This window comes from Eleutherodactylus coqui, chromosome 4, assembly GCF_035609145.1.
Source record: "Eleutherodactylus coqui strain aEleCoq1 chromosome 4, aEleCoq1.hap1, whole genome shotgun sequence".
NCBI lineage: Eukaryota > Metazoa > Chordata > Amphibia > Anura > Eleutherodactylidae > Eleutherodactylus > Eleutherodactylus coqui.
The window spans coordinates 250,952,923-250,975,219 of NC_089840.1; the positions used below are offsets into that span (position 1 = coordinate 250,952,923).

The 22,297-nt window shown below is 44.5% G+C and overlaps 1 protein-coding gene across 5 annotated transcripts in view; it reads left to right on the forward strand.

The window, feature by feature from the left end:
• Positions 1–21,665: 21,665 nt before the first annotated feature.
• Positions 21,666–22,297, forward strand: part of LDB1 (LIM domain binding 1) — a 159,043-nt gene continuing 158,411 nt past the window's right edge. For all 5 annotated transcript variants that reach the window (XM_066601068.1, XM_066601071.1, XM_066601070.1 and 2 more), the window contains exon 1: positions 21,666–21,894. In XM_066601068.1, coding sequence (XP_066457165.1) covers positions 21,870–21,894 — 25 coding nt within the window. In that variant the 5' untranslated portion in view covers positions 21,666–21,869. The remainder of the gene's footprint in view (positions 21,895–22,297) is intronic.

A 22,297-nucleotide genomic window follows, 5' to 3' on the forward strand; every position in this document is an offset into this window, starting at 1 on the left:
CAGGGAGCGGTAAAATATTTTGCTGTGTTCCTATAACTGAAAGGTTTGTTACGCACTACTGCTTCTCTATGGAGACATCTCATGATGAGCAGCAAGGCCTTTACCGATTGCTAGAACGAAGTGGTAGGTCACATTGGCTTCTAGAGAGACATTGTATGATCTCTGGGCTGAGGGAGGACAATGGACTAAAGGAGAACAAGCACTGCAGCCCATTCAAGTAACCTGTGGGTGTCTTTACTTTTGGACCTCCAAAGATACTGACACATCTCAAAAACGTAACCAGTGCTGGCCTTAGATTAGATGGCATCCTATGCGGAATTTTTTTCTTTATGGCTCCTGCTATAAGGAAAAAATTACATGTATTGACTGATAGGTTATCTGCTTCTGCAGAAAGTAGCAAGATAGCAGCATACCCACACCAGGACAGCTCAAAGAATAAATAATATACCAGAATCAAGCTCATAACATAAATACACTACCAGAACCAGACTTATAACATCAACACAGCAGCAGAAGCAAGCTCAATACATAAATACAGCACCAGAACCAAGCTCATAACATACATACAGCACCAGAACCAAGCTCCAGACATACATACAGCACTAGAACCAAGCTCATAACATGCATACAGCACCAGACCCAAGCTCATAACATACATACAGCAGCAGAACCGAGCTCATAACATACATACAGCACCAGAAACAAGCTCATGACATACATACAGCATCAGAAAAAAGCTCATAACATACATACAGCAGCAGAACCGAGCTCATGACATAAATACAGCACCAGAACCAAGTTCATAACAAATACAGCACCAAAACTAAGCTTATAACATAAATATAGCCCATGCCAACCTCAGTACATATATACAGCACCAGAACCGAGCTCATAATATAAATACAGTAGTAGAACTAATTGATTGTGTGTGGGAGTGCCGATGAGCTGACAGTTGTGCTTTGGAACATCAGAGGGATGGAGACAGAACCAGTAACAGGATGATTAATGTAACTCCACAAGACATTTCTGCATGGAGGAAAAAAATTTAAGGGGACCTAAGGGGGATGATCGCCCCTAGCCTACATTTGCCTGGTGCCCCCCTAGAAACTGGAGGCTGGCATCCTATACAATCACACAGGTTGCATGTAGCTTAGGCTGGTCATACTTTAAACTTGCATACGTATTCTTAGGGGGAAGTGGCATTACTACACTCACACTCTCTCGGGACACTTTTGGCAGTCTGTTTTTTGCTTCTCCAGATCCAAGTCCATGACACCATCATGCTCCTAACTGCGCAGTGTTGCAGTGTCAGGCAATGCAGGGAGGGAGATTTCCTCTCCTCTCACACACTATGGGGTCCCTCACCATGGTGGTCTGGCTGCCTCTTTATCTGGCTTTGTTTTTTTGGCCTCAGGTCATCAGGGCCCTCTGATGGTACTCTGTGCTGCTCCCCAGTGTGGGGACAGTGCTGCACCTGTGGCTACTGTGGCCTCTGCCACTTTTGCTGTAGGCTCTTCCATTCTTCGCTCTTTTGCTGCCACTCACTTATACACACACTGATACTCTAAGTGCTGCATCAATTTTCATAATCTATATTTTTAAAAATCCTAAAATGTTGCAGTTTTTACACTGACCACTAAGCCTAATAATAGTTTGACAGTAGCGAAAACTTCTCAGCCATCATCACATTATTATCACAGGCAGGATTACACTGAAAGGCCACATCTATATATAGATAATACTGGAGCCACCACGCACAATAGGTGATGGTCACAGCTCACCTCCTCCCTATCCCTGCACAGGTCATAGAGCATGCCCACAACACTCTCACATAGAAGTCCCCTTCTATCCATTGTGTCCATGGCCCATGAGGCTGCGGTTAACCACACATCTATAAATTCCGTTAACTCTCTGGCAAGGTGGTCACCACCATAGCCATGAGTCAGAGTAGAGATTAGAAAAAAATCCACAATTAGAAAATAAAAACAGATTTCAAAAATGTAAAGTAACACTATTTAGTTTCAATTAAAGAAAAATATATAGTGATACATTCCCTTTAAAGAGGACATGATATGGGATGACGTCAGCAGGGTCCGCTTCATGGCTCTACAACTGTGGCCCTGCTGACTTTTTTTTTTGCATATTCACTACCCTTCCCTTGAATGGACTCTTATTTGGTCTGGATCTGGGCACTGGCAATGGGTCAAGTGGGCGGTCCCCATTGATCACTGTTAATGGGTGACCCAACTTTATGAGGACCATGTGCCCTAACAAGGTTTATGGCCTGGAATTACCCTAATGGGACAGATCCTCTAAGGCTATGATCACATCAATGTTAAGGGTTCTATTTACAGTCTCCATTAAAATGCTATGCTATTTCATCAGGGAACATGGTTGACAACATGACAGTAACCGAACAAACACTATAATATCCAGTTTGTCCTATTTATTTTCCTCACAAGGCCAAGGAATTCCGTTTTCCTGTTCCCATGATGCAGCAGGACAAGGAAAACCCCAACGCTGAAGTGAACATAGCTTAAAGGAATTTTCTGGACAAATACTATCGATGACATATCTTCAAGATCGGTCATCAGTAGTTGATTGCCGAAGATACACTACTCGGGATTCCCAGCAATCAGCTGATCGCTGGCTCACTATCAGTGCAGCGGGGCCAGATGATGTTATCAGGGTCGGAGCAGGAAGTCTCAGAGACAACTTCACTCCCATGCATTTCAATGGGAGTGAAGCCGCTTTTGAGACTTCCTCCTCCGACCCCGCTGCATTAATAGTGAGCCAGCGATCAGTTGATCACAAGGTATCCCAAGCGGCGAATCCCCAGCGACCAACTATTATTGATCCATCCTGAGGATAGCTCAACAATGACTCTCATGGCCTCATTTGTGTGCTGTCCATGTACTTCAAAGATGGCATCCGTACCGATTATAGTTAATTAGAATATTCACACAGGCATTTAATTTTCACTTGGACTATGGCAGCATGTCCTATTTTGCATCATGGACCAGAGTTGGACATGCAATGATCACTGCCCACGGATATTGGCCAGCATACGGGTGGAGTGTCTTTGTGCTGTCCAATGCAAATTCGGGCACAACTTGCATACGCCTGTGTAGAAAGGCTCTAAGAGGTTGGCCTTTGTGAAAAGGTAACATACCAAAGATATAGGCATGTGGAATTGTGGTAGTGAAAGGGTTACACCGATAATCTATCTGCATGTATTGTTATATAGCCTACAGCCGGGGAATGTTCTCTACATCTATGGAACGTTTTTGTAAATTAATTATCTGTCTCGACTGAAGAAGTGAAACAAAATTGCCCAATGCGAGAGCTACGATGCAAGTTAATAAGTCAATAATACATTTAGTTCTTGGAAGATACTTCAACATCTGCAACCATCGCCTGGAATGTGATTAGCGGCAGCCGTACTTGTTAGTCAAGAACTTGATGACATCTGCTGTGTGAAGGTCGCGTTCCATAGGAATACATGTAATGTGATTCAGCGCACCGATCACCACGGAACTGTCAAAAGTTGCAGTTAGAAGCATTTTCCCCCTAGACTGATATATCGTTGCAAACCCTCTGGAGTTAGGAAGATTAGGCCATTATAGGTTCTTTAGGCTCCGAATATAAATAACAATGGGGGAGAATTTTTATTATTATTGTCCTAGATTTAGATAGCAGAAAACTAGATGAGACGGGCAGAAACTGCACTCACTGGCAGAAAATGGGCACCAATAAGGAGTAGTTGGAATCGAATGAAGCTTGATATGTGTGAATGTAATAGTGATATATGTACAGTAAGTCAGTACAATATTACAGCAAAAGGGGGAAAACTGTACATTTCAGAGGGCCGCCTCCAGTACCTTGTTGGGTCGCCTCTAGCTTGGATACATAATTAAGTACAATCAGGCATGGAGGCATACAGGCTGTGTATGGTATCCTGTGGCACGTTTGCCCCTGGATTTTACAACTGTGCCTCTAGATCCTGCAGAGTCATAGGCTGCCAAAATTGGCATCCCAACTGGTCCCATAAATGCTCAATTGGCAATCAATCTGCCAACTGGGAAGACCAAGGAAATGTGGCAACTTCATGGAGATATTCTTGTGACACCCTTGCTGTATGTGGGTGAGCATTATCCTGGTAACATAGTAACATAGTACTGTATGTTAGGCTGAAAAAAAGACATCTGTCCATCTAGTTCAGCCTGTTTCCACCCCCCATGTTAATCCAGAGGAAGGCAAAAAAAAACAATGAGGCAGAAGCCAATTTACCCGATTTTGGGGGAAAAAATTCCTTCCCAATTGCGTAATGGCAGTCAGAACAATCCCTATATCAACACTCTTCATAGAAAAGTTCCTTCCTGACTCCAAGTCCAGCAGTTGGGAGATCCTTGGATCAACAATCCTTCTGGTTATTTAATGTCTCTATCCTGTAATATCATAGCACTCTAAAAAGACATCTAGTCCCCTTTTAAACCCCTCAATGGATTTTGCCATCACCACGCCCTCAGGTAGAGAGTTCCATAGTCTCACTGCTTTTACAGTAAAGAATCTCTCTTCTGTGTTGGTGATGAAACCTGCTTTCTTCTAGACATAGCAGATGCCCTCTTGTTACCGTCGCCGTCCTGGGTATAAACAGATCATGGGAGAGAACCTTGTATTGTCTCCTCATGTATTTATACATAGTTTTTTGGTCACTCCTTAACTGTCTTTTTTCCAGGGTGAATAATCCCAATTTTGATGCCTCTCTGGGTATTCCATTTCTCACATTCTTTTTATTAATTTAGTTGCTCTTCTTTGAACCTCCTCAAGCACTGTAACATCTTTCCTGAGCACCGGTGTCCAGAACTGTACACAGTATTCCATGTGAGGCCTAACAAGTGCCTTATATAGTGGGAGGATAATGTTCTCGTCCTTCGCCCCTATACATCTTTTAAGGCACCCAAAAACTTTATTCGCCTTTGCCGCATCTGACTGGCATTGATTGCTCCAGTTAACTCTACAGTCAACTAGTACCCAGGGTCTTTTTCCATATCACTTGCAGAAAATATCTCTTGGAAGGCCAGACCAACATCAGCTACCAAACATAAGCTGGATTCGTGGTTAAAGACGTTATGGTTCCAGTCTGTAGCAGTCGAGGTTTCTTGTTTAGGACACCACTGCAAACAAAGCTGATAGTGTTGGGGTGTTAATGGCAGGAAGCATAGTCGTGCCATGACACCAAGTTTCCTTTTGCTAAGCTCCTAGAAATGGTCAGGGCAGAGACTGGGGTTCTATAATGATGGAAACACCTGTGTCTGCATGGTGGACAACACAATTGTTGGATCTGCTGATGCTTATCGGCGGATGAAACAATCCTCTCTACTGGTGTACTGTCTGGATGGGCTTGGACTGGCCAACAGGTGGACAAGTGAATCCCCGGGTGGGCCCTGATCCAGGGTGGACCCCAGCCTCTGACCACAAGCACAAGATCTGCATATATTGGGTAAATGAAAGTCTACCAATTCTTGCTTGCTACATTCTCTATATAGTATAGTGGAAACAGGGTTCTACGCAAATTCAATCATCTTCCTATCGATGTATATGGAGAATGCAGCAGTCCGACATTGTGTCCGAAGCGTGTTTGCCATGTGTGTATGTCCGCACGTAACCATTGCTCCCAACACCTTCTAACAGTTTGGTCAGAATGGCCTAGATGGCAGGGCAAATTGTTGGAAGGACCATCCTGCTTCTCTCATTCCTATGATGCACCACCTCTCATGGACTATTAACTGGTCAAAATGTCGAGTATGTTGTGGAGGCATCTAGTGGTCAACGATCTCTCAACAAGAGGTCCACTACCAGAGGGGGAAGCTGTATATTACCTGCAGTTGTTTCTCTCTACTGTCCTTCCAATCCACCAGTTTCAGATGATTGGCCCAATCCTTAAACTACCTAATCTCTACAGTGCATTGGTAGTGTTAGCCTACTAATCTACTAAACCTGCTTTCTGATTGGCCAGAGCTGCTCATGTGATCAGCATTGGCCAATCAGGGAGCAGTGCACATTATGCAGTAGATAGTTAGAAACTGCTGCAGCCATGTTGGACGGCCAAAAACATGTCCCAAATCCAGCGGATCAGATTTCCGGCAGAGTAAAACAACAACTGCACATAATATACCCCCCTCCCCTCTAGTCCCAGGGCAAAGTTTTGTAACTGGAGGGTCACTTTAATGATGGCAATTGTAGTGTGTCATTTCCATTCACATCCGTGGAATGACGTTTTATTAAAGTCACATGATGTTACTTGATACAATGTTTCACGCTGTCTTTTATCTTTAGCCTATTGTTATTTGTATGCTTTTGTCTTTTTTTGCTCTTCTTTTAAGTGCTTGTATCATCACAAGAAGAAAACAGTCACTATATTTTTTTTCCTGGAACATCTCCAGTGTCTGAAAACAGTATTACATTCCCGGGGCTGAGGACTACAACAAAAATTTCCAGTCGTTAAACGCTTCACGGGATTGGCTGAAGCGGAGCCCTCTTTGACCTGGAATACTCCACCCCCTGCTGTTTGCAGACAGTAAAGTGTCTTTCAGCCGTATCTAAGGCTTTTCCTCCTAGGAGAGGCTCGGCCCCACACGACATATTGATTTTGGATCTTATGATTGAATCTGATGGTTCCGCTATATTCCGTGTCCAACATTCCTGTCTGTGTCACGCGGACCGTACCCATTGGGGCGGTAAATACTAAGGCGTTATAGCCATGGGTTGTAATCAGTGATAAACACAAGTCTCCAGTGCATGGAGCGTCTGCCAGACGGAGGATCTTTCAGGGGGGAAGGAGGTCTATGAGGGTTTTTTTTTTTTTTATTTCCTGCACAGAAAGAATTTTCTTTGTAGACATCTAGACGTAAACTAGTTTCAATGGTCGCGTTTGAAGCCTCGATCTAAAATGACGGCGAGCTGCACCGCGGCTACAGGAAACAATGCGCACTTAATTTACTCCAGCATTAATGTGAAATGTTGCTGTTCAGCACTCATGCCTCCTGTCGGCTCTTGATAAATGGCCCCCCACTATGTGTTTTACCTGCAGTCCCTTCTTTGCTCAGCATCCCAGTCTCCATGGTTACTGGGATCTGATACCCACAAGGCGCTTTCTGTAATTGTTAACACTTTCTGTCTTTAAGGACTCTGCAGGAGTTCTTCTCATCTGCCCGTAACTTCATTCTTGAAAGGATTGTGTCGTTTGCAGGCAGCGATGGGTTAATGGGTAGCAAAAGAATGAAATGAGCAACAGAGCTGCATGGATTTTATAGGAACAACTTGTTGCCGTAACGGATCGGGTGGGTAGAGATACATCGGGGGCTTCTTGTTCCCCCCATGAAACACATTTAGGTTGGGTTCACATTAGCGTTCCGTTGTTTCATTGTATGGCTCTGTCCCCGAACAATAGGAAAAACAGAAGTGCTGCATCTGGCACATGTCATATACGGATGGTGCCGCACCAATCTCATCGACTATAATGGGGTCCATCCGGCTTCCGGCATACTTTATAATCTCTCACCTGAAAGGAGTCATACTTGGGACCCTGGAACCAGATTTTTAACTTCTTCTCAGAAGGACAAAAGAACAATGTTGTCAAACCTCAATTCTTGACCCGTCTAAGGGTGCTTTTACACGGGGCGACTGTTGGGCGCTTAAGAACCCAACCGCTGTCCCAATGACTGTCACTCCTGTACTTTCACACAGGAGGGATAGTTGTTCGGTCAATGGAGGCAGCTTACACCAGAGATCTCTTGAGGGCGCCCACATCCATTCACTATGAACAGGCAGTCATTTATAGATGAACTGCCTGTTTATACTGAGCGAGAAGTTGCTCATTAGCGCTTCTTCACAAAAATGGTCGCCCCACTGGGGTCGAGACAAAACCCCCCAATGCCATGCTGGTGTCTGTAACATAAACCAGAGGAAACCATCTGCACATTAAACATCAATGACTATTATGTTTCCCATAGATAAACAGGACTAATACGTCTACCCCTAAACATCACCTAACGCCTTACATGTTGCACCATATTTACTTACATTTAATTCTGTAGGCACTATGAACATTATATGGCCTTGTGGGAGCCCGAGAAAAAGGGTCTTGTTACTTCTGCTACCTCTCTATATCCTATAGTTACTCATTGCTGGACGTGATGGAAATTATATGTCTGAACGGTTTCTGAAATACAGGGTGTTTCACTCACAGCGCAACCCAGTAATTTTGCATTATTTGTGCTCGGGACAATGATATCTCACAAGAGTGAATACTGACGGCTATCTTGGTTCTTCAGAGTCATCACAGAAGAAGTTGACCTCCACCACCGACCTCCAAGCACTTCTGAACTCGGCGCTCCATGTTGTTGAATGTAACAACATGCCCACATGGACTGTGGCAATTTCACATCTAATGTTACCCTTCGATGTTGATGGTGTCATTGAAGGAGATAGGGCCAATGATGCGGCAGTTGGACAGTGCGCACAACACACCGACTTTTAAGGGATTACATTGGTTTTCATGGATTTCATGTGGGTTATTTGTAGCCCAAATCATTGTTTTTTGGTTACTCATATGGCCACACAGATGAAACTGTGTTTTGTCTGTGAACCACATGATGTCCAACAGTTCCTAATGTTGGCCTAAATTTCATCAGAACTGCTCCCCATACACAATTACCCTTAATGCTTAGCCTTAGTGAAGACAATTCATTAAGTGTGGGCGAAACGCGTGAAGTTCATCCCTCTCTTCACCTGCTGACTGCACGTGAATTGGGATATGTTCTTTCCACATGTTGTATGTTTTTTGAGGCAAATGTGATTGTATGGTCCTTTAGCAGCATTACTTGTATTCCTTTGACAATATGGGTTGCATCAAGGTGGGCTACTCTTGTACCTGTAGTACTACACCATTTAAATCTGGTCATATTTGATCATTTGCCTTCCTCACCGTTTTTCTGCAATCACACTTTTTTGAATGGCACTTTTGCTGTAATATCTCTTATATAAGGAAGATTAGTCTTGTACCTGTAGCAGGGGCATAACTATAGGGGATGTGATTGTACCCGGGCCCACGAGCCTTAGGGGGCCCATTAAGCCTCTCATCTCCATGTAGGAAACCCAGTACTATGAATAAACCATTATAGTTGGGGGCCCTGTTACAGATTTTGCATCGGGGCCCAGAAGCTTCAAGTTATGCCTCTGGTAGTACTAAATTCCATTCATCAGGTTATACTTGATGATTAGCTAAAGGCCCATTTACACAGAGCAATGATCGCTCAAAAATCGCTCAAACGACAGTATGAGTGACAGTTTTGAGCGATCATCTAATTAGCTACTTAAGAGTTATGAAGGTAGAGCAGGATACCGCCGCAACAGCTCCGAGAACAAAGCAGCTGCTTTGAATATGCAAACAGCTGCATTGTTCTCGGTACTTTCAGCTGGTGTCCCGCAGAGAACTGCCAGCGGAATACCAGCTGAAAGAATGCTATCAGCACCGCTCGCTGAGATATCAGCATGCGGCGCTGATAAGGCTCATCGCTTATTTTTAGCTGGCTAGAAATGAGCGATGAACGAACAGTGCATGATGGCTGCGCATTTAGATGCAACGATTATCGCTCAAAAGACGGCTTTTGACCGATAGTTGTTGTGTCTAAATGGGCCTTTTTCGTATATGTGGATTTCTATATCCTGATTTCTGCTTATGTCATCTAATGTCAGTTTTGCACTTTGTATTACATTGGTTAGCGGTGTGGTAGAGATGTACAGACCTCTTATTATGATGATTGTGTTGAGGTTTGACCAATGTTGTCTAAACACTGTTTTAACTGTATATAAATTTGTGTGTCTATATAGTCATATGTGCTTAAGGGAAACCTGTCATCAAGTTTGTACAATGCAAGCTAGAATGAACCTTTACCAGCGCTGCTAATGAGATTTCCTTATCGCTAATTAATTTTACAATACGTGCCCCGGTACCTTTACAATCCGCTTTTGAAGTTTTTCCGCACTCTATTAAAATGAGTTGAAGAGAATTACATATTTTTCCCTCAGCTCCGCGCCAGGCATGCCCTGTTCTTGATTGGCATGTATACTGATTTATCTTCTTCGCTGTAATCCTGCACAGGCGCGGTAACAAGCCCTGTTCTTGCGCACCACAGCTCTTCCTTACTTGCTGAGACTTCAGCGGCGTACTGCGCATGCGCCTTAAGGATCGTTAGTCCTACAGTCATCAGGCGCAATGGGAGTAACAATCCTTGAAGGCACATGCGCAGTATGCCACTGACATTACAACTAGTGTAGAAGAGCTGAGGTGCGCAGGCATGGGCAGAGTTTGCTATGGCGCATGCGCGAGATTACAGCGTGAAAGAGATCGTATCAGTATGCATGCCAGCCAAGAACATGGGTGTACCTGGCGCAGCGCCAAGGGAAAAATCGGACTCTTTTCTGCAAAATCGGACTCTTTTCAGCTCATTAGATTAAAACACGGGAAAACTTCCAAAGCAGATTGTACCGGTGAAAGGGGGCTGGGGGAAGGTTCAAAAACATGATAACAGGTTCTCTTTAATAAAGTTTGCTATAGTAACCCTCCTTTGGCTACATTGATGTATACACACTTGCTTCTCTTTTTTTTTTGTCTGATGCTCCCCATACTCCAAACACTTGCTTAGCGGCTCTCTGACATGTCGCCAAGGACTTACCAATTTCTTGCGACAAACGATGAATAGACTTTTTGCGGTGGAGCAAACGTAGCCTCACACCTTGCACTGTGAACGCCGACATCTTCAGCCGCCTCCCTTGATGTGCATCTAACAAAGTTCCTGTTCCAGTCTGTTTCCTAGTTGCCAAATGGTTGTCTTGTTGGGTACAGTGCAACCTTAAAACTTTACCGGAAATTGCTACTTACATTCCAGAAACAAATTAGTCACCCAGTACATGTGTCGTAAAAAAACACAATTTTTTTTGTAGAATATCCCAAGTATCCCATACTCTCAGCAGTCAGAAAATCTTACAGGCAACACTTGAAGGCCTCATTAATCAAAACCGTCTAACAGTAAGGCTTCTTTCACGCGAGCGCATAAATGGGGCGTTTTTACGTCTGACCGTATGTATATGTGACCATCTGAGCCATTGCTTTCCAATGCATCCATTCACATGGGCGAATACATGATGCATAAAAATGTCGAACCGTCAAAAATGAAACATACGCGACTGAAATATGCGCCGACGCATATACGCTTGGAAAAAAGATAGTTCTGGAACTATCTTTTGCCCAATATACAATGGCAGCTCCCATAGACTCGTATAGGAGCTGGACAAAGAAAGGGAGGGGGAGTTATTTAAGCAGCGTCCAATACTGCAAAAAGCTTACATATAGGCATTGGAAGGCACCCCGAGGATTTTAGCAGAGTGAGGGTCTTCAGGGGGAGCAACATATTTCTTCGCTAAAAACGACTCTCCCGGTCGTGTGAATGGACAAGAAAATGCTGTTTGTGATCGCGGAAAAATGTCCATTTATGCCAATAAATGGCGTGGACGTGAAAATGTAAAAACGCCTATGCTCAAATGAAAGAGCCCGAAGACTGTTCTTAGCAACCAATCACAGCTCAGCTTTTATTTCTTATAGTGCTGAGGTGAAATGAAAGCTGAACTCTGATTTATTGCCAGTGATGGCAAACCTTTTAGAGACAGAGTGCCCAAATTTCAGGGGGCGGGCCTTGTCACAATGTATGATTTTTACCTTTGTCGTTATAAAAAGGACAGGGCCGCTTCAAAATAGACAGGGTGCAGATTTTGACTGCTTTTTGGTTGGGGAAATGCTGTAGAATTTGCCACGGAAATTTCCGCCACGTGTAAAAATACCCCAGTGATAATAGTGACCCCCCCACGGCAGCCCCAGCAGTAATAGTGACCCCCACCGCGGCCCCAGCAGTAATAGTGACCTCCCACAGCGATCCCAGCCATAAAAGTGACCCCCCCCACAGCGGCCACAGCGTTAATAGTGCCCCCCACAGCAGCCCCAGTGGTAATAGTGACCCCCCACAGCGACCCCAGCAGTAATAGTGACCCCCCACAGTGGCTCCAGCAGTAATAGTGACCCCTGACAGCGGCCCCAGCAGTAATAGTGACATCCCACAGCGGCCCCCAGTAGTAATAGTGACCCCCCACAGCAGCCCCCAGTAGTAATAGTGACATCCAACAGCAGCCCCCAGTAGTAATAGTGACCACCCACAGCAGCTCCAGTAGTAATAGTGACCCCCCCGCCCCGAGACCCATATACTTTCCCCCTACTCCTTGTGGAAGCGCCACTAATCCTCTGCTCAGCGCTTCTAGCAGCGCTGATTCCAGGTGCACACTGTGACGCCAGTGTGTGCTGCTGGATGCCTCCTCCCCTGCTCTTGCGGAACCTAAAAGGAGATGTCAGGGGAGGGGCAGGAGGATCCCGTGTGCACACTGACTTCACAGTGTGCGCCGGGATCAGTGCTGCTGAGTGAATACCCGCAGGGGAGCTGTGACCCCTGCGGGTATTCACTAACGTGGTGAGCGGCTGACGGCAGCACGTGCCAGCTGGGAGGGCTCTGCATGCCATAGGTTCACCACCACTGCTATAGGCAATAAGGGCAGTCTTACTGTTAGACAGTATTCTCCTGAAATGCACCTGACAAACAATACACCTGTGATGAGAAACAGGACACTAGACTCCTGAAAATGAGTACAGTTCTACACTATGCAAGCCAAAATAATGGTTGCGCTCCTAGTGAAACACCCTGTATTATCCCCATGGGATCCAGAGAAAGTGGATCAAACCATTTGACGGAACTTCCTGCCCCAACTGGATTATGGATGTGAAAACGCTTCTTTGTATGAGACACCGAGCTGTCATTCGGGCCGGGAATCTGACAGCCAGATTAGTTGTAAGTGCATTGATGGAAGCCGCTTCTGATCGTGACATATCATTTGTCAAAAAGGAGTGAAGAGAAATAAGGGACGTGTCAGACACGTTTTACTAAAATGACTAAAAATGAATCTAACTTTCCTACTTTAACACCTAGAAATTATTGAACAGACCCCGGCCACTAACAGGGTCACCCCAGTAGTGCTAATTCTGGTTGTGCGATGATTATTGTAAGACCCACGTTTTTACAACATCTGTCACATGTCCAAAACTTCCCATGGGGCCAAAGCCTAAGACAACTCTGTGCATATAACCATATATACTGGGTGTAGTCAGAAGGAATGATCGAGTGCTATATCTCTATACTGGTGTCCTATATGGATACAGCAATAGCATATAGGAAGGCATGGATGTGCTACATGATAGTATGGCACACAGACCCCTAGGGGCCCCGGGGCATGATTTCAATTTTATATTGTGGCCCCTGTAAGAGATAGAGTGTAAAACCCAACTGCAAAGTTGAAAAGTAGCATGTTAGAAGCAGAAATCCGCTTTGAGTACTTCTTCCTTACTTCAATCATAACCAGGGGCGTAGCTAAAGGCTTATGGGCCCGGGAGCAAAAGTTTATCTTGGGGCCCCCCAACTTTTCTTAACCCCTTAACACAGAGGCGTAACTTGAAGCTCCTGGGCCCCAATGCAAAGCCTGTAACAGGGCCCCCAACTATAATGCTTTATTCATAGTATTGGGCTCCCTATATGGATAAGAGAGGCCTTATGGGCCCCCTAAGGCTCCTGGGCCCAGGTGCAACCGCATCCCCTGCACTCTCTATAGTTATGCCAGTGATCACAACTGAGAGAGACGCGGAAAGCAGATTTCGGCTTCTCACATGCTACTCTTCAACTTTGCAATTGGATTTTACTCTCCATCTCTTACAGGGTCCACAGCACAAGATTAAAATCGATGTTCCTAGCTGGGGGCCCCCCTCTAATAGCCAGTGCATGAGTGAGATTTCAGTGTGGATTCAAGTGACATTGGTGGAGGGTGGCACTGTTGGTTGAGAAAGGTTTTGGGCAGGGTTATCAAGCCAGACCTGGAGGACTTGCTGGGCCTGGGACCATATTCAGGGCAGTGGTCACCTAACTTGCATACTGAATTAAAGGAGTTCTTCCAAGACAGCATTCCCTATTCATATGCTCTATTAGGTCATATGGCTGTCATTGATCAGGACCTCCTCTATGTGCCAGAATGGAGAGACACAAGACTGGCTTCCATCTTGGCAGACCTTCTGCCATCATGTAATAATGCATTTCGCATGCAGAAGCCAATGCAATGGCAGGCTGCCCGCGGCTTCTTCCTGTAGGATCAGCTGATTGCTGTGGGTGTTGAGAGCAGAACTTGGGGCGATCAACTAACAGCCCCTAGTGCTACATTCTTAAAGGGGTTGTGCATCTTGACACAACCCTTTTAAAATTAATTGTATCTGCAAAGAGATGTTATGAAGGGCCACAAAGGTACGTGTCCGCATGTGTTTAATTGCCCGAACAAGCACAGAGAGTCATTGAGTAGGTATAAATCTGCGCCCGGCAGTCTTTAATCAGCTGAGAACTTAGTCCCAAACAAACATAGTCACTCTCTTTAAGTTACCCCATCCAGTTTTTAAGGGTAATTCCATGACTTGTCAGAAATTGAAGGCTCCTTAAACCCATTGATTCGCAAAACAAAGGGCCCATAGTTCTTTGTCAAAGCCCAAGCACCTTTGCAACCGACCGGTTGGACATTTCAGTAAGCTAGGATGTTTGGCACAACTCTTGTCATGTTCTAGTCCTCTATTTCCAGACATGGATGAGTATATTTACAGTCCCATGTTTACTGGCTACAGAGGTGTGCTGGGACTTATAGTCTTTACTATGGAGGATATATACAGTATGAAAACATGGCAGTCCAGATGTTATTTCTGACTATGCACGCACCCGATGTGCAGTATGGAAGCACCTGTTTAAAGACGTGTGTTCTTCACCCATGAGTAATGCCGTCTGCTGCATCACTTAACATGTTGCGCCCCTCTTCTGTTGCCCGCTCTGTGCCTGCTCCTCATCCCTTCTTCCAATCGCGGTTGTACGAATGACAAGAGATTTCGTCTCATGTTGTCAGGAAGCCCCCTCTCTCCGCTCTGTCCTTCCACTGCTTCTCCCTATCAGATCTAGTCGTGCTTTGTGCCAGTTAAAACAGGTCACTGGACACAGTTTTGCTCTAATTCTCTCAATCTGCTGGATATGAGGCAGTAGGGGATTGCTCTGCAGCCTGCACTACCACTAAGGGGTGCAAGTGCAGTCTGGGGAAAAATGTGTGTGTATATATATATATATATATATATATATATATATATATATATATATATATATCTAATAGACTGCTAAGAACACTCAAGCGCATAAGTATTCCAGACCTGCACTCGTTGAAGATCTCCAGCGTTTCCTGATGACTAATTATGACCATTGTCTTCCCAGTCTCAAGCATTTGGTACACAATGTTTTAATGCCGCCAATGACAAACAAGAAAAAAGCAAATGCGACGCATTGACAGATCCGATTTTTTTTTTGTCCTTGTTTCTATAATTGCTCTCATGAGAAAGAAGGAGGGGAGACGTCGCCTGGAATATCTCATAGGTCTCCAGCACAAACCTAACCTCAAAGCTTGGTGAGGGAGTCGTGCAATGATTAGCCCTGCCTTTCCCCTATGAGATAGCGAGGCAGAGGGTGCCTTAAGGGATTTACCGAGGTAGCTGACTAAGTAACACAAAGCCCAGGCAGCCAAGTGCAGATGTTCAGAGTTATCAGTCCAGGATTTTATTTATTTTTTATTTTTTTCTGTCCTCGCACATACACAGTCCATCTTTATGCAGTTTGTGCAGGAATGTAATGTTCTCAGCAGCTCGACATGCAGATCCAATCCTGTAGCCAGATCTGCTCAAATATGTAGCCACGAAGGAATCAGGTTTCAAGAGTTTAGGAACTGGGCAGTTCACTGAGTCAGAATCAAAGTATTTTTTTTTTTTTACAAAAGAGAACTTGACGATGTTGATCTTGGAAATAAAGGCAGCTATAGAGGGTGCAGAGGTAACCGTTGCACTAGCCCTGGTGTATGAGGAGGCCCAAAGGTCCCTCTGCCACATCAGAAGCCACCAGGGTCACGCAACAGGTATAGACCTGATCAATTTGACTTTGGGTTACTCCTGAGGGCAGAGTTTGGGAACCCCTAAGTTTTAAACTTTAAGCCCTCTGCGTAGGATCTGGTGTTAGCTGCAGGCCATTACCCCAAGAGCAGTCTTGGTGCAGTGGCAGATGACATGGACAGGTCAGAGACACCGTAGCGCGGTACCGGAGGGGTAGGCATAGATGTGATCAGTATCACAGATCGAGATCAAGGCAGGTGAAGTTCTTGTATAAATGGAGAGATAGGTAGAAGGTTAGGGCAGGCAGCAATCAGATAAAGCATAGTTATGGTACAAACCAAGGTCAGGACAGGAGAAGACAGGCAATGGTTAGAACAAGAGTCAATAGCAAAACTACAATGCCCTTGCTGAACTTCATAGAACTTTTTGCTCAGGCATCTTCCAGTGGGGAAGGATGCCGGAAATATCTTGAAGAGTGTCCAGATTAGTTGGGGATAGTAAGGATGGGTGTGTGCGCTGACTTTTTAAAAGGCGGGTTGAGCGCATGCATACACCCTACGAATGTTAGGAAAGATGGTGTAGCTTCTGCCAGACAGAAGACGGAAACCGCTGATGGCTACCACCAGCGGGAGGAGGAAGTGAGCAAAGCCACCAGTGGTTATAACAACTAGTATTGTAAATGGCACACGGTAGGCAGGCGCCTACTGTAGATTTTGCATTGAGGCCTTGGACCTTTAAGTTATGCCTTTGACCATGAATTAGAGACTTCAGAAGGCTGAAAAGGCCATTCACAGATACAGTTGTTGCTATACTTGGAAAGTCATTTGTAACAAATTTGCACCCCTAGAAGCGCCCAGCCCAAGATTTAGGCAGATTTGCATTGACAAAAGTGAAGAGGTGTAGCATGACAAAACCCATGAAAAAGTGCAAATCTGGGCTGTGAAAGGTAGAGGGGAAAGGGGAGTGGTTGGAGTGCCTGCACCGGAGAACTGTGCCCTGCCCTTTCAGTCTGTGCCCCTATGATATGATATGGTCATCTGTTCTTGTGGACAGGGGCGTAACTATAGGGGGTGCAGGGGATGCAGTTGCACCCGGGCCCAGGAGCCTTAAGGGGCCCATAAGACCTCTCTTCTCCATATAGGGAGCCCAGTACTATGAAAAAAGCATTATAGCTAGGGGCCCTGTTACAGATTTTGCACCGGGGCCCGGGAGCTTCAAGTTACGCCTCTGCTTGTGGACTTTGGTGTACAGCAAGGGTCATGCTAAGATGATCAGGCTCTGGGGCATAGTGTATCTGGAAATTTACAATGTTAGCAACCTGACCATGCCCTGCAAATTTCTATAGGAACATTGAGAACTGGATTCACATGCTGCACAGTATACACTAGAACACCGCTGCATACAAAGTGGCCATGTGCTTGGGATGATGGAAACAGCCAAGCTTAGCTAAACGTTTTGTAACTCCGATAGAAGTCAATCAGAGTTACGCAAACAGCGTAGCACAGCAAGTAACACTCCAATGTAATGAACAGCGTAGCTCACTGTACTACATTCTTGGCATAATCCCATTGACTTCTGTGGAAGTTACAGAAACAGTACAGAGCAGGACTATGTCTTCTCGGCCACCACATTCAGGGACAGTTAGAGGCCTTAACTCAAGATCGGTGGCGATCCCAGAGGTGGTGCCTGCACCTATCAGACTTTTAGATGGGAATACTCCTTTAAAAGCTGTCAAACCCTTCTTTGCCCTGCTAAAGTTTCATGCTTGTCTACCAGGCCCCATAGACCTTTGATTGTCAATGGATCCCATCTATGGACCATTTTAGGTTAGCTGCGCTGTCCAGATCAATATCTCCAGCATTTTCTCCCTGAATACACTTATAGTAGATGACTAGCATTATAACCTAATAAGTCTGCTCTCTAGGTCTGATATGATTGCATTAATGCAGATCACTGCTTTCCCTTCAACTTCCATTTAGACTAATCCAGCAACAAGACTTCGTACTGTACAGTAATGCCAAAGAATCAAGTACAGTCTTAGTAAATCGTCCCCGTTGATCTGAAATTTTTGGTCTGTGATTACAGTTGCATTTCAGGTTCTTCTTATATATGATACAAGTTCATAGTCGATTTTGGGCAACTGGCCTCAGATCACAGTTTGCTTAGACTCCAATTAACCAACGAGACCAAACATGAGTTTGCTGAGTGATCAAAACTTTGGAGCAAGTGCGAGATAATATCACAGAACAGTAGATGGCTGGGGTCTGGCGATGCATCTAATTTGGCTGCTCTCCAGTTGTCTACTTTGTCTCTGCGATGCTCTTCTTTTTGGCAACTGATGTCATAAACAAAGCCGATGGTGAAATTTATTTACAAGTAATAGGAAAGAAGAGACAAGGGAATTTAATTGTTACATTGATTTGCATAACAGGTCTGGCAGCCACTTATCTCCCAGTACAACAGGGAATCAGACACATTACACGATCAGCGAATTCTGATGATATCAATAGGATTTGCCAGATTGTTGGTGGATCCTATCCAAACGAACCGGATCTGCTAATAAATGTCTCTGTGTGTACGATCAGTTTAAAGGAGTTTTCCAGGACTTGGATATCGATGACTTATCCTTAGGATAGGTCAGCTATATCAGATCGGTGGAAGTCTACCACCCAAGACTCTCACCGAGCAGCTTTTTAAGGAAATGATGGCGCTTAGGCATGCTAGACACAGTGCCGTACATTGTATGGTGGCTGAGCCTGGTATAGCAGCTCATTCCGATTTACTTGAACGGGACTTATCTGCTCTCAGGTCACATGGTGAATAAATTTGATGTCACTGGCTTAAGAAGAGGCAAGATGCTCATTCAAGTGCAGCAATCTCTTCAAACTACTGATCAGTTAGGGGGGTCTTAAGTAGCAGACCCCCACTGATTTGATATTGCTGACCTATCCTGAGGATAGGTCAAGAATATCTTACATCCCAGAAAACCCCTTTAGAAGTAAAATAGGGATATTTATATAATAACATTTTTTCAGATGCCAGTCTGAAGTGCGTTGGAGTAAAAGGAACCAAATTTATTAAGAGGCACAAACTTCCTAATAAATTTGGCCCATCTTATCTATCCTAAAGCCAGGAAACGAAATCTGTGCCTGCCATGAGCATAGGTTCGCACAGCTTTTTGTGCCACTTTCTGAATTAAAATGTAATAAATATGTTGGACTGCCATTGGCCATGACCCTCGCTTTTAACTCCACTAATTTTTTTTTGTATTTTTCAAAAGTAGCAAGAGGAAAGTCACAAATTACAGTGATAAAATGGAGTACTCTATCATTTGCAACTTTTCAACACCATAAAAGTGGTGCAAATTAGTTGAAAAGTTTTGACCCCCCCATCCCCATTTGAGTTAGCGTTTCTTTCAACCGGCACTGAATACACTTTCCATTGATAGTTCCTAAGTATAAATTATAACTAAAATATACAGTATAATCTAAAATTTTGCATATGTAGGTCAAACATTAGGCTATTCAGAGACTACGCCTTAAATATCATGGAAATACCCGATACATGGATGGTCTTATGCCAGTCTTCTACTAGTTAGAAAGTTACTCTGACAATAAGCAGATCACAAAGTGTCCCCTGCTGGGACCCCCAGCAATTAGCTGTAATCTGCAGGAAACCTGGCAGTAAGTATTTAATTTCCATGCAGTGCCTCCACAGGGGAAATGGGGTGTTACGCAGTACACATTCACATCAGTGGGTTTTCTTTATAATGCAGGACAGGGCAGGTTATCCAGAGCAAGAGATGCTCTCTGTAACCGCTCTCCACTTGTAAATCTGATCAAACACACTGTTGACCAAAGTTGGGAACATTGGTGGGATCAGCTGACAATCTAACATGTATGGAGGCTGCTAAACTTCCCTACTAATTCTTCAATGACAGATTTTCAGATTTTGGGAGAAAGAAGAATTGGACATGTCCAACCAAGCTGCTGTCAAACCAGGCATCCATGTCTATAGCGAAGTCAGGAGAGGTAGAGGTTGGCCGAAACGATTACTCAGCAGACAGGTATAAATATAGCTAGCTTTAGAGTAAAGTAAGGTGAAGTCAAGGCCAAGCAGATTTTGCCAAATATATTTGCAGATTTAGCTTTGTAAACTATAAAAAGTGTCAGACATTGTTCAGACGTAAGCTGGCTATACATTTAAGATAAAAGCCACTCATTTCAGTGGGATCAGTTGATGACCTCATTGTTTGGGGCCTTTCAAGTCACCTGATGGCAGAAGTTGGCGGTAAGAGGGACCAGTTTGACGCCTATTCCCTTCTGTTGAAATAGACATGCTGCACAGCCGAGTGCACAAGTTTATGGTGGAATCACAAGAAATAGGTTGTGTGTCCAACAACTATCTCAAGTGTAGGACCAGCTTAAACATGCTACAAGTGGAAGTCTATACCAATCCAACATGTAGAACATGACTCGTATTTACAAAACCTAGAGCCATTCACCCCTTTTCATCATCACCAACTCCATGTATTCTTGACTTGTCTTCTAAACCTCCTTCGAGTAACATCGCAATTCAACTGTTCTAAATCCCCGTCATCTAACGGGGAGATATCCATCTTTTGCACCAAGCATGAATGTGACTTTGCTGCAGAGCGCCAGTTGACCTTTCCAACCATACAACCTGAGAGACAAACAATTTGGTCACCCCCGATGATGAACTAAAAAGACGTCAACCATCCATGTCATCCGAAGACAACAAGAAGCAGTTGACGTCAACATCGATCGTCCCTGAGTGCTCTTTTGATGGAGTTTTTTGGCAAATCGCACCTTGGGTCCTCTTTTGGCTGCCAAGCACTGCTTAAAATCTTTTAATGTGCGTGTACATTAGTGATGGGCAATGCCACGGAGTCGACATGCCATCAGAGCCGCCGTAAACTGCTTGGATGTCACCCAAAGTCTGCATTAATTTTCTGCCTTGTTACAAAACAGATATCTCTATCGAGTGTTGTGTGGCTGAGCCTTACTGCTATAGGTCTGGCGGCGTATTTGTTCTTTTTGCACGTTTCTTATGTCTCGGTAGTGCTGCTTCTCCTTTGCTTTTTTTTTTTTTGCTCATCTTTGCTGTTGCGTGCGCACTGTGCCTGTCTGTGTCTGTCAGCCTGTGTTAGAAGACAGTATGTAACTGAAGAGAACACTCTGTGATGCAGTATGCCTTGTCTCAGTGCAGGACACCTACAACCACTTCTTCCCGTCTGCCTGTCGTCCTCTCTAATCCGACATGTCTTACTTATCAAGGGTGCAATCAGCATGTCAATGCACCCCCCTTCCCCCTATATTACCGTATATGTATATCTCTATCTATATATGCGTGTATGTGGGTGTGCGTCACATGCTTGTTATTCATTGCACCCATTCTATCTTCTTCTCTCTCTCACTCTCTCTCTCTTGCTTTTCTCTCCCTCTCTCTTTCACTCAGGTCACTTTGACAAGCTCTCTCTCCTCCCACTAGCATTGCAATTAGCATATTAATAAACCACAGTACTGCCAGCAGAGAGAGAGAGGGAGAGAGGGAGACACACACACACAGGCACACATACAGAGACAGAATAAAATTCCTTCTGCCTGCTTCCTCTGAGGCCCAATTTCTGCCTTTTAGGGGGGCTTGTTTTGTTCTTTGAGATCTCACAAGGGCATTTTATGCCAGGAGCCTTAGCTGTGGGCAACCAGTACCTGCTCGTCTCCACACCAGGCATGTGAAGATGTCAGTGGGTTGCGCATGTCCTGGTAAGTGCCCTTCTTCTTCTTCTTCTTCTTCTTCTTCAGGGTCTATTAATTAACTTGCAATCAATTAACTAAAGGTATGTCGGTTTGGCTGCAGCAGTCGGGGCCTTTGTATTTTCTTGCAATGGAGTCCATTGAATTTGCAAAACTACCTGCTTTATTTTTTGCATACCTGGTGGGGGCGACGGAAAAAAAAAAATTCCCAGAGTTCCTAAATGTCAGCCAATCAGAAGTGCCTCTGGACTTTTGACCTTAGGTCATGGGGTTATTGCATTAAGCTCAATGCTAATTGAATGACGTTAACAGATATTGTCATAGGGCTGATTATAGAAGAGTGCTACTTGTTTTCCCTCTCTTTACATACAAGCCTAGTCATTATTACCCCCCACCCCTTAAATCCTGTACC